The sequence below is a fragment of the Venustampulla echinocandica genome, assembly GCF_003357145.1.
Source record: "Venustampulla echinocandica strain BP 5553 chromosome Unknown scaffold_0, whole genome shotgun sequence".
Taxonomy (NCBI): Eukaryota; Fungi; Ascomycota; class Leotiomycetes; order Helotiales; family Pleuroascaceae; genus Venustampulla; species Venustampulla echinocandica.
In genome coordinates, this window is record NW_022474205.1 from 5,798,327 (window position 1) to 5,810,361 (window position 12,035).

Genomic DNA, 12,035 nt, shown 5'->3' on the forward strand with positions numbered 1-12,035 from the left:
AACTTTACAAATCGTCAAACACCAAATTCCATCCCCACCTCATCAAGTGCCTTTCCTAACAGCTCCAAGACCTCCTGATCCATCGCTGCAGCCCTCACTGCCTTAGCCAACAGCGGGTACAGCCTATGCAAATGCTTCTTCCCCTCGCTTTCTACCCCCGGTGCGTCAGGGATGGCATCAGGCTCACATCTCAACTCTACCAATGCTTTCAAAATGTATAGTAATTCCTTGCGTTGTGAGAGGGGTTGCGGCATACGGCCACGGAGCGGCTGATCGGCGATGTATGCGCGGAGTATCAGCCCTGAGCGCAGAATGAGGTAGGGCGCAGCAGCTTGGGCGAGTTTAACCCGGGGAGGTGAATTATCATGGAGTGTTACGAGGGATACGAGCTCATCAAAACAAATGTAACTCATTTTGGAGCGTGGTGATGGAGGCGGATCTATGGTACGGCCTTTTCGATGTTGGTAAAGGGTGGCAAGAAGTTCCTGGTTTGCCGAGGGGAGTTCATTAGGCAAAGGGGCGTGGATGAGGGATGTGTGGAAGAGTGATTCGGTGTATGTGCGTCGAGTCTTGTCGGGAATTGTTTGCGAGCCTAGAGCAGGGTTTATGAGCGTCCGGAGGGTGAGGAAGGATGTGATATCGAATTCTTGGTCGTCTTTGATATTGCCCGTTTGTGGAGCATCCTCACAGTTCGCAGTCGTGATAGCGTTTGCAATGGTTACGATCGAGCCCCATATGGATCTAATCACGTCATCCTTGAGGCCTGCTTTGGTTATGACGGGTAGGATCGCCTTCAAAATAGTAAGAGCTGAAGTTGTCGCTCGACGCCAAGGTGATATGCTTTTAGTGACGGTGGGAAAGGAGTACTTGAGAACAATAGGTCTCGCAAGAGCATTTAGACTAGATGTCACAGCGCCACTCAGATAAACCCCGCAATCAGATGAATGCGCAAGAACTAGGCTATCCATCAGAGTCATTGACGCTTTCGACAAGGCAACGTACGTCGGACGCTGCGATTCGAGAGACGACGCATCCTTCGGTTCAAACGCTAGACCAACGAAGTCCGATACCTGACCGATCAATGCAGCCGGAACGCCATCGATATCTGTGCGAATGGCTTTGAGGGATTCTAGGACTTGGGTTTGCAGTGGGGTGAGATATTCGATATCTGCAGAGTATGTCGCCGCACTGGCCTGTTGAATTGCTTCACGGAGCAAAATAAGCATTCTTTGCACATGGTCCACAGTAAGGTCTGCTTGCACCAATCGATATATCTCTTGCAAAACTGAAACGTATGCAAGCAAGTACTTCTGGTTGTCAAATCTCTTGTCGGAGACATCCCGTTTCACGACTGGCAAGGAGTGAGACCAAAGTTCCCAACCAAGGTCAATAGCAGGACGGTCGAAATTCGTGTTACCGTTTGTTGCTAGATTGCCCCTAGCAAGGATCCGCTGCAGAGAATTGAAGACCGCCGTATTTATATCAAGGACTTGGAACTCCAGTAGTGTTTTGTAATGGCCCAGTAAAGTGTCCCAAGAGGCCCCAAACGTGTGATGGCTCGATAGTGTGTCCAAGTAGTCGGCCAAGAGATTGGTAATCCCGCTCAGGACAATTACTGTGGTTTCATTCCAGCCAGTCCGTTCTTTATCCGAGACCGAGGATTCCGATTTATTAGCTATCTTGAGCTGCTCTTCCATGGAAGAGAGTAACTTGAATATGACGGATTGTAGACACATCGACCAAGCTTCAGGGCTTAGTTGATCTCCGTAAGCGTCAAATATTCTGAGTAGCGTTTGAATAGCACCTTCCAATAGTCAGAAAATGAACGTAACTTTAGTTGATCGACGAGTCTTACTATTTCTCAATTCCAGCCTGTCATCTGTAGTAACAGCTGTTAGGCGCAGGAGCAACAGCATCCACAGTGCGGCATCAGAAACTCCGATGTCCGTGCCAGATGCCATTTCTACCAGACGCTGTTCATCCGAGCCTTGGATGAGATCTGGATTCAGGGAGAAGGCACTTGTTCTGCCAGAAATGAAATCTGACAAGACCCAGAAGAAAGTCACAGTCTAAATTGTCAGTATGTTCATTCTTTAAAAGTAGGTAGGGGATATACAGGATATACTTACAGTTAGAGAGATGTTAAGATCATCATCCTGAGTACAGAAATTATAAAGGGTATCGACGAGGATTATAAAGCAAGAATTCGGAAGCGATGACAAGAAATCGGAGCAGATAAGTTGCAGTGAACTAAACGAAGATCGAATCAGCCGTGACGACCGAGTCGTAGAAGACTTCAGTCCTCGGGCTTGATTCTCATGGCCATCGACGAAAACACTCCCAATGATTTCAAAGGCAATGTCCCAACCACTAATGAATGTCTCGCCACATTGTTCCAAGATGCTTTTAAGCCCTTCGAGAATTATCTTGTGAACATCAATATCAATGCTGTGTGTTGCCACCGACGATTGGCGGTCAATTGACTCAAGTGGTTGCAGCGCAGCTCGAAGCGTTTCGAGTAACTGCAGTTGAACAGGGGTTCGAATATCATCTGGGAATGATAAAGTCGCAGTTGCCGCTTCAAGAATCAGGTGAACTAGCGTTTCCGCAGCTCGAAGTCTAACTGAAGGCGGCCTATCAGTAGCACATGCAGCTTGTATTAACTCGGAGCTCAAGACCCCCCAACCGCTTATTTCAGGGGCATAGGTCATAAGTCTTTCAATATTGATGGTGCCAACTTCACCTAACTTGGCTAGCGCGAATAGATCCTCCTGGTTTTGGGTAGCGGGGGCCGTGTTAATACTTTGGATTCTTCGATGAGTATGAGACAGTCGTCGTGCATCAGCCGAAGGAGAAGGGGGGCTTGTAGGTCCGGATAGGGCCTTAGGAATATCATCCCTTCCAAATAAAGTGCAAAGTGCCGTCACGACTTCCAGGAAAGACTCATTTGGGAACTCAATGGTACTTTCTAGAAGTCTAGCGGCAGCTGTTTCAACAGCTTTAATCTCAGTCCCGAAGTTAGCCAGTAGCGCAGATGACCCGTCATTAACACTTGCATGCTCGCCCTTTGGAGTTGTTGGAGTCCGCGCTGATTTGGCACTAGAGAAAAGCACTAAGTCGGCTTCTTGAAGGGTGCCCAATATGATGCCCCAAGCTGAACCCAATGTTGGTCCCAAGGCAATGCCTAAGTTGAGAAGAGCGCGTAAACACAGAAGGTTCCGCGTATTAAGAGATGGCACCCCAACATCTATCGAAGGTTGCCGCCCGCGATCTGTTAGACTTTCGACGCTGAGTAGACCTTTAGCATTGTTAAACATGCTCGAAGTCTCTGTAGGCGGTGGCGTCGATGGAGTTGGCGCGGCCCCAGCGCTCGTGGATAGAATGCTGGACGGAACAGCTGCCTTGCCAAGTGTAGTTAAGAAAGCATCTCGTGGGGTAGCAAGACGTAGAAGCCCAGCTACGTGGGTAAACTTTTGAAAAGACCTGACAAGGCCATGATAATAATCCGAGTCCAACGCGGCATAAAGGAAGGTCGAGCATGTTGCAAGTATAGCAGGCCAGCATTGATCTACAATTCCTGCACAAATCTTGACCTCGTCGTACAACGGGTGATCTTCCAGAACTAGCGGATTTACTGGAATTGGGTTCTTCTTATTCGAAGATCGTCGTTCGGGCGTTTCTCGGACGTTAGAGTCTGCTTCCGGTTGTCGCGCTGGTTTCTTTCGAGGGCGGTCCGGAACAGTCAACGGAAGGATGAATTTAGCTAACCCTTCCGAAAACCCACTGATGCAAGCAAGGGTAAGACTGTAAATATACGACTCCGGCACTGATGGAGGATCCGTCTTGTCAAGCTGGTCAATGCATGGTACCCGCATGGTACTCCATTGAGTACTAATCCCAGCTACAGGCTCATTGGAGCCGACCGAGCTGCTAATAATACCTGGTACGCCACTGGCTTCAAGCATCGCCTCATCTGCTCCAGCACTTCGGTCTGAACTTGCGGTAGGTATTGTAGATTGGTGTCCTAGGCCAATGATCGCTGGTTTCTCCGTGCTTATTCGAACAAACGCAGCCACGAGGTCTCTTAATATTGCCTTTTTCCCCTCCTGTGCATCATACATGGCAAATATTCGCCTGATAAGCACAGCCTCGGCGAATATTCCTCTCAGAACTTCCATGCACAAAGATCTTTTCCATAATGCAGTATCATGGTCCAGCATGTGGGTCAGAAGACCTAGAGCCATCTCCCCTTCGGACGCGAGAATATCTAGGTGTCGTCTCAACAAGATATATAGGATGCGCCCTATCCTGACAGTTACGGCGAAATTTAACCTCTGAGACAAGGAGCTAATAATGAACGGCATCACTCTTGTGCGCAGTATATTAGCTTGTTCTGGATGCGACAAGAATATATCAGAGTGATTGGTCAAGACCGACTCAATAAGCTCCAGGCCGAATGTTTGGGGCATGCCAGTAGATTTTAGAAAGCGTGGTTTCTGGGACTCCGTGAGGAGACAGAGATCATTAAACACTCTATATGCATCCAGTGCTGCTGCTCGAAGCTGTACGGTGCCATTTTCAACGGGTGCTTCACCAACAGTGGGTACCTCGAGCGCAATTTCTATTTGTTTATCAGTGATAGATCGCTAAATGTTTGGGAGGCCTTACTGTCTTCGGTAACAACTTTGTCAAATACTGACACAACAAGCTGCTGCAGGGTTGCGGCCGCGGTGTTGTTGACAATGCCATTCTTGCTAGCCTGTAGAATAGTACAAATATTCAGAGCAGCCGCTAGCAGTTCTCCTTTCAGGTCATCCGCGTAGTTATGAAGAAGCGACGGTAATGCTTGAAGAATCTTGAGCTGGACATCAAGCCCAGCAGAAGTAGCTTCTCTGAACGCCTCGAGAACTTCTCTCAGTCTTGACCTTGGAAGGGCAGATGATACGACAAGCCGCTGCAAGCATACAATTGCAATACCAGTGAACTTTACATTTTTCGTACCGCATGCAATGAGGAGCGGTGTCACGAAATTGGGGCGTTGGGAGAGATCTACGTCGGTCAGAGATGTTGTCTCAAGAGAGTTGGCGAATTACCAGCAGCTATCTGGGCTTCAGAGGTTGAACGTAGAGCCTTGAGCTCGTCCAGAGACTTTTCAGCGGCCTAGTATTCGAGTTAGTACGATGTATCGGTGTCCACCCATTTGGGGGGGAGGTCGCGTGGGGAGGCACGTAAGCTCACATTTCGAAGATCCGTATGTTTCCTTTTGCTCTCCTGGATTAGGTTCCCAAGCTCCGACGACAGAATTTGGGCCGTCATGTTATAAGTTCGAATCCGAATATTCCATGGTCATGTGAATGCTATGTAAATGTGAATCCCTACCTAGGTAAGTCTCCTTGTGCTGTACTTCCTACGAAGCACGAGGGCGGAGGTGGCCTCTCAACTTTAGCCGGGGTTTCGCCGAGCTCACCGCCCTCGCTGCTTCTCCTGCCCCTCCATGTTTTGCCAGCCTGGGTGCCAATTTCGGCTGGCCCCTTTGTCCACCCTCAGGAGGCCAACAAAGAGCTGAACTCCTACGAACCTAGAGAAGTGCAATTCAAGAACGACGACTCCCACCGCCGCTGATACTACCTCTTGACGGCCTTTGCGCCTTTGCAATCAAGGACGGCCCGGATAATGAGTCATTATACCAGTCGGCCTCCAGCCAGCAAATCGTTGCGAACGCAAAGCTTTCCCAGCACGGGTACTCACAGGACAGGCCGACTATCACCAGCGAATAAAAGGCTAAACCATGCTATGTACTGCGTACGGAGTAGGAGCTACCCAGGTTGGAAGACTACCTCTGCGAAAACAGAGGTTTGAAACCTCCCGTGACGAAACCGAAGGCCATGTGGTCTTAAGCCCCTACGTCGGCCAGCCTAGACTCTGATACTACGTATAAAATCTATCCCTTTTTTATATACCAGTACGTTTCTCGCCATGAAAAGCAAAGTGTCCAAGGCGCGGGTTCCCGTTCTCTTAGATTATCCAAGGCCTCGCAAGAAAAGCTGCTAGACTCAGTTGTAGGTACGCGTGCAGTTGTGATATCAGCAGTGCCTTGTTGGAAAGTAGGAGGACATACTAACTCGTCAGGTACAGAGCTTCCACCGAGCCACAGAGATCGTTCTCTAGTAGATGAAGATCCCGCACAAGGCGCGACGCCCTTACAGTCCAGCAAACGGCACCTGGACGTCGCACCTAAGGATGATTTGTTGCCTGCGAAGAGAGCGCGGTTGACACGGAAAAACTTGGCCCTGTTGAACAAGATGGGGAAGCAGAAGGGATTCAATAAGGCGTCTACTCACCCCGACTCCACGGACAAGTCAACAACAACAGCAAAGTCCATCTCGACAGCAACGTCCGGTTTCGCCATCCAGGCCCGAAACAATGGCATACTCAACCTCCAGAGCTCCAAGCCGCCCGCAAACCTCGAGGATATCATCAAACGACACGCCAGATCCTGTGAAACCGCTTCTCCAACCGAATCAAGGTTCAAACGCTATGTCAACAAAGTCAAGGGTGCCGGTAACGAATCGACCATGGCCCATGAGGTGAGCAAGCATATGCTAAAGGAATATGACGACGGGGGTTATAAAACTTCCTATAACCGCGCATTCACCGCCTTTCCAAAAGACGTTGGTTTCAACAATGGCCTGTCGGCTCCACAACCCGACCTTGTCGAGGGGCTAGACATGGAAGAGTTCCGCCCGTTTCCAGTCGGCAATCATATTGACGGCGCCGTTCTTTATCAGGATGATCTTCATTCTATAGCATTCCCGCACCTAGCCGGCGAGTGGAAAGGTGCCGGAAAGGATATGGAAGAAGCGCGGCTGCAGAGTGCCTATACAGGAGCGGCTATTGTCTACGCCCGGAACCAGGCCCTGTCACATATCGGGAAACCTGACCCCCCGGGTCATGCAGAGGTCACGACTTTCGCCACGGACGGCACTAACATCAACTTCTTTGCACATTATGCTGGTCCGTCGGGAGAGGACGGCACACTTGAATACCACCAGCATCAGTTCGCGACGGCAAACGTAAAGGACACTTACCAAGGGCAAAAGGACGGCCGAAGAGGGCTTAGAAATGAACAAGATCACGCGAGGCAGCAGTCGTATACCCTGAGGGTCCAGCTAAAGGAGCACTGGAAGCACCGCCGCGATGGCCTTCACCCCATCGCCGAAGCAGTTCCTCTGCCTGCTCTTGACTGCGAGCTGGATGAGACGAGCGCATACGAAGACGAAGCTGGCTACGAGATGGTCGAGCAACCCTACCAGCCCACTCCGGCGGCGGCTTCTATATGGCGCATTATAGGGAGCATTTGGAGCTAACAGTTTTTTTCAGGCGCCAACGGCCATTATCCAGTTATGACTCTAATATCGAGCTTCTATACTGTTTCTATACAATATAGAGAGAGTCGGCGCATAGTATGAATATCTGACCAGGCTCCTATCCTCAGGCCTTCTCTCCAGGCCTTCTTTATGCCCCGTAGCCCAGGCCTACATCTACTATAATATCTGACCCAAATCGAGATATTCACATCTCGTGTTTCAATCCTTCGAAGTATCTGGTTGTAGTCGAAGTTATTTATGGACTTCCTAAAAGGAATTTCACGCGGCCACCTGACAGATTATATTAGCGGTACTTCGTACTTTGTGAGGAACGAAAGATTATTTAAAGCTCCGTAATGAACATCTGTTTATAATCTAGCTCGGTCCCCTAGAGTTTAGCTTTAATATCAATCAAACTTAAAATTAGACAGAAACAGAGATATGATTCAATTACTTCGTAGCCGCGAAGTCGGCAAATCCCCGCTAGATTCCCCGTACTTGGATGGTGGGGTTGGATCCCGGTCCAGGCGGTCGCCCTCGCACGTGACGGTATGTCATACAGTCGGCAGCCCATTAACACGCACCTAAGGTATTCTCACGATCTTTCTCTTTCCCAAAAGCTCCTTCCCTCCACAGATCTCGCAAATTCTTTGGGCGCTTTAGTAAAATAAATTAGCTCACTTCTTTCGACCATCTATCCTTCAGGGGCTACTTCATACACCTCCGCGCATCCTGAGGAAGGCTAGCACAATGGGCGCCAAAGTACCGCGAAACTTCAGATTACTGGAGGAGTTGGAAAAGGGCGAGAAAGGCCTTGGAGCTGGTGAGCAGCTGGTTACGCATATATGCCAAACTCTGTGACTGACACGGCGTCCTACGTTGTAGAGGCGTGTTCCTATGGTCTCGCAGAAGGAGACGATCTGCTGATGTCCAACTGGAACGGCACCATCCTTGGCCCACCACATGTACGTCCGCATTCCTCCTAACTATATCCATAGACAAAGTCTCACTAGTCCTTGCTCTGCAGTCTGTCCATCAAAACCGAATTTACTCCCTCAAAATGCATTGCGGTGACCAATATCCGGATAAACCGCCCACTATCCAGTTCATTAACCAAGTGAATATTCCGTGTGTTAATCCAAAGAACGGCGTGGTCAGTACAACTTATATATACTCCCACCTAATTATGGGTTGCTTAAGAGTCCATGCTAATATTTGGTTCAGGTTGACCCCACCAAGCTCCCATGCCTTGCCACCTGGACCCGCGATATGACGATGGAAACTGTGTTGATCGAGCTTCGAAGATACATGGCACATCCTAACCACAAGAAACTCCCTCAACCCCCGGAAGGCTCGACCTATTAGGCCCCTCGACGCAGCATATGTTATGAGCTCGAAAGAAATTCTTTGCGTTAGAATGGGGGGGCCACCTATCACGGCTAGGGCGTGATAGGAACGATGAAATTGATGAAACGAGGTAGTTTCTAAGACGACTTTAGGGTGCATCAGCGCGGCGAAACTGGTCTTCTGCTCAGATATGTCTTTTACTGCGAGGTAGCGGAAACCGAATATCCATACATTATGTTCCTCCAGGGCAAAATCCATACAAGGGATCTATCTAAACCCCTCTCCTCCCCCTTTCAAAGACATATATATTGCGCCAGAAATATACTCTATAACCGTGACCCCAGCATGCAATAAGTACACTCCAACGCCCCTTAATATAATGCAAAGCAACCGAAAATATCTTACACGCCATGCTTCACCTCATCCTAAGAATCATTCTTCCTTAACTCCCTCTCCCTCTTTCTAGCCTTCCTTTCCTCATTCTTCTTGTGTTTCTCCTCCTTCTTCTCCTCCCTCAACAACCTCTCTTCCTCGTCCTTAATATCCATCATCCGGACAGCTATCTCGCCCGCCTTTACATGCGAAGCCGAGAGACGTCTTTGAACAGCACGTCTTTCACGAGCCAGATCTCTCGTCCAAGCTTCCGACGCCCCCCACTCCTTATCACCCTTCCTCACAACCTGAGGATCCTGGCCCTCGGCCTTTGCCGCCTCTTCAACCAGAGTCTCCCACTCTGCCTCCAGTCTAGCTACCTGAATATCCTCCTCGACATCTTCCAGGAATTGAAGCCTCCCTATCCTTGCCTTGTTTACTTGTTTCAACACCCGACTGAGATATGGGCTCTGTGGCTTCTTGAACATCAGGAATGCCGTGCGTTCCGCATTTATGAATCGTATATGTGGCACATGACGTCGACCCGTTAGCTGCTCTTTAGGCAGCGGCCGGATATCGAGAACTTTCTGTGCGCCTGGATATGGCGCTGGCCGTGGCGGTCGAGGGCGAGGAATGGGTTTAGGGGTTAGCTGGTGGGCGAGGGCCGCGTCTGCGTGGAGCATGGAAACGAGGGCATATGTTTGGGACAACGCAGCAGGGTTACCATCGCCCGCGTAGCGGAGGAGTTGTTCAGCCTGTCCATTTCCCAAATCCGTGTTAGAAACTTTTAATCTTTGTGAATCCCTATTCAACAAAGAGGGGAGTAGGAACCGCATCAAGAAAGGAGTATGGAGGTTAACGAACAGCATATCCAGCCTTTAACCCTTTCACCACCTGCGTCGGACTCGTCAGGTAAATACTCTGCTTGAATTTCTTGCGGATGAAATGTTTGATTGGGTTTATCGGCCCGCGCGATTGCAGCTCAGCGGAGAGGGGGATCCGTGGACATTGTTCGAGGAGGGCTCGGTACAACGCCTTGGCTAAGAACCGGTAAAGTTAGAGAGAACGGTGGTATCGAAGGGCATGAGGTACTTGCCGGCTATGCGGTGAGCACTTGACTTTCGGGGAAGAAAATACCGCGGCATTCATTTAGACGTCTGTATTGTGGTGGGGAGAGTACTAGTAAAGCTCTATGAAACTCAGACTTGTTAGAATACCAAATTTCTACAGGGATCAAGGATGGTCACGTGCATGACATGACGTCTCTTGAAGCGCCCTATTTGACAGGGGTAATATGGTGATGATCGAAGGTTTAAAGGATGGAATGGTGTTTGTATTAGAGATAGCTTCAATTTTTTAAAATAAGGCAGTTGTTTGAAAGTCTCCCCACCTCTTACTTATTAGAGGTCAACCTCCCTAGGAATTACTTATTGAGCGTCGAACAACAAGTGATACAAAAACTTCGAAAATCACTTATACAATTCAAAATAAGTTTAGAACTCCTCTGTCTAGTCGTCTAAAATTTATTGGTATTATCTAATGCGTAGGGGCTAGAATTCATTAACCTTTGTTCGACATCACGGTAGCTAAGCGTCTTAATTCCCCCAGGACATTAGAGGATAAGCATATTACCAGAGAGTTGTCTCAATATCTTAAGACTAGTCGCATATCGTCACACTTGTCATATTTATCACAGGGTTGCACATTGCAGAGGAAGTTATTGAAAAGAACAGTTCATTCAATTCATTTATTGTTGCACTTTTAGCAGTAGCAACTTCCGAACCAGCCGTAGAAGTTTCCATTTCTTATAACCATTTCCAACTCAAGCCCAAAAATAGCCAGGACCAGACCCAAATCCAATCTTCCCAACCCCCAATGCAGCCAAATGGTATCTTTATGCGAACTCCAAACAAGTGACGATGTGGTATCCCGAAATTCCAAAACAGTGCAACACGAGGCACTACCCAAACTTAAATCCGAACGCCAGTCCACACGAGGAACTATATCAAACACCACCCATCCAGGTCCCGCGTAACACGAGTGGACATTTCTGTCAAGTTGGGGTTTTTTTTTTGGTCGTTCAACCTAGCGGCGTCCCGCCGAACTCCCATCAATCCCCATTCCAGATGGGTAATCAACTCTTTCTTCCATATAGAAGTTTCGAAGGTAGGCTTCCAGCCCTGGAATCTCCCGATCCAGGGCGGTATCCTTCTGCTTCTCTTCCACTCCGACATATGCTCGGCGAAGCCATGTGATGAGTCTGGCCGTGCACCGTGCGAAGTGATCTTGCGACTTAGTAGTCGTAGTTGAGGCCATCGAGGTGCCCGTTTTGGGACTCATTGTTGGGGTTGGGGGAGGAGCGCATAGCTCCTTCTCTTCTTGTTCATCTTTGGTAGTAGGAATGAGGCTGCAGGACTTTTTGCCTGCGCTGATCGCCATATGGCGATGGATAAACTCTCGTATACGTGTCCAGCTTCTGTGGTTGTTTGTGCACCTTTTGGTGCAGAGGACTTTGCTGAGCTCCATGCTGTCTCTATGGTTGCTCAAGTTGGATGTTTGAGGTTCTTCAGAGATTGAAGACGACTCGGAGAAAGACGCTCTCGCGGTCGTTTGTTTTATGGTTGATTGAGTGTTTCTTGTGCGCTGAGAGATTGAGGAATTTTTTGTAGAGTTGGAGAGTGGCTCAATCACCATAGAGGAGTGAGATATTGGCGTAGAGAGAGCTTTTTAGAGGGTGGGAGATTGCTGTGGATTGACAAGTTGTCATAAAGTGGAAGATTGTTATGGAGTTGGAAGGTAGGTTGTTCACAGAGTCAACGTGAAGGAGTTGAAGATTCTCTGTCTGGAATGTATGAGGAGAAGGCAGTTGTAGGAGTGATGGAGACGAAAAAAGTAGAAGAGGACCTGCCCATTATCTTATACCCAGAGGATGCTACTAACTATCTAGCT

The 12,035-nt window shown here is 48.8% G+C and overlaps 5 protein-coding genes across 5 annotated transcripts; 2 read left to right on the forward strand and 3 right to left on the reverse strand.

The window, feature by feature from the left end:
• Positions 1-14: 14 nt before the first annotated feature.
• BP5553_01789 (ARM repeat-containing protein) lies at positions 15-5,316 on the reverse strand (the record flags this gene model as incomplete). Its single annotated transcript, XM_032010412.1, has 6 exons — positions 15-1,804; positions 1,856-2,069; positions 2,130-4,621; positions 4,669-5,049; positions 5,094-5,160; positions 5,239-5,316. The coding sequence occupies 6 exons, from the start codon at positions 5,314-5,316 to the stop codon at positions 15-17; spliced, it is 5,022 nt and encodes a 1,673-aa protein (XP_031874466.1).
• A 986-nt stretch (positions 5,317-6,302) lies between these two features.
• On the forward strand, positions 6,303-7,367 carry BP5553_01790 (uncharacterized protein; the record flags this gene model as incomplete). Its single annotated transcript, XM_032010413.1, has 1 exon — positions 6,303-7,367. One exon carries the CDS (start codon positions 6,303-6,305, stop codon positions 7,365-7,367), a length of 1,065 nt encoding a protein of 354 aa, XP_031874467.1.
• A 750-nt stretch (positions 7,368-8,117) lies between these two features.
• On the forward strand, positions 8,118-8,732 carry BP5553_01791 (uncharacterized protein; the record flags this gene model as incomplete). The annotated part of the gene is made up of 3 exons (XM_032010414.1): positions 8,118-8,190; positions 8,253-8,332; positions 8,592-8,732. The coding sequence occupies 3 exons, from the start codon at positions 8,118-8,120 to the stop codon at positions 8,730-8,732; spliced, it is 294 nt and encodes a 97-aa protein (XP_031874468.1).
• Positions 8,733-9,139: 407 nt separating this feature from the next.
• Positions 9,140-9,955, reverse strand: BP5553_01792 (uncharacterized protein; the record flags this gene model as incomplete). The annotated part of the gene is made up of 1 exon (XM_032010415.1): positions 9,140-9,955. One exon carries the CDS (start codon positions 9,953-9,955, stop codon positions 9,140-9,142), a length of 816 nt encoding a protein of 271 aa, XP_031874469.1.
• Positions 9,956-11,171: 1,216 nt separating this feature from the next.
• Positions 11,172-11,612, reverse strand: BP5553_01793 (uncharacterized protein; the record flags this gene model as incomplete). The annotated part of the gene is made up of 1 exon (XM_032010416.1): positions 11,172-11,612. The coding sequence occupies one exon, from the start codon at positions 11,610-11,612 to the stop codon at positions 11,172-11,174; it is 441 nt and encodes a 146-aa protein (XP_031874470.1).
• Positions 11,613-12,035: the final 423 nt, after the last annotated feature.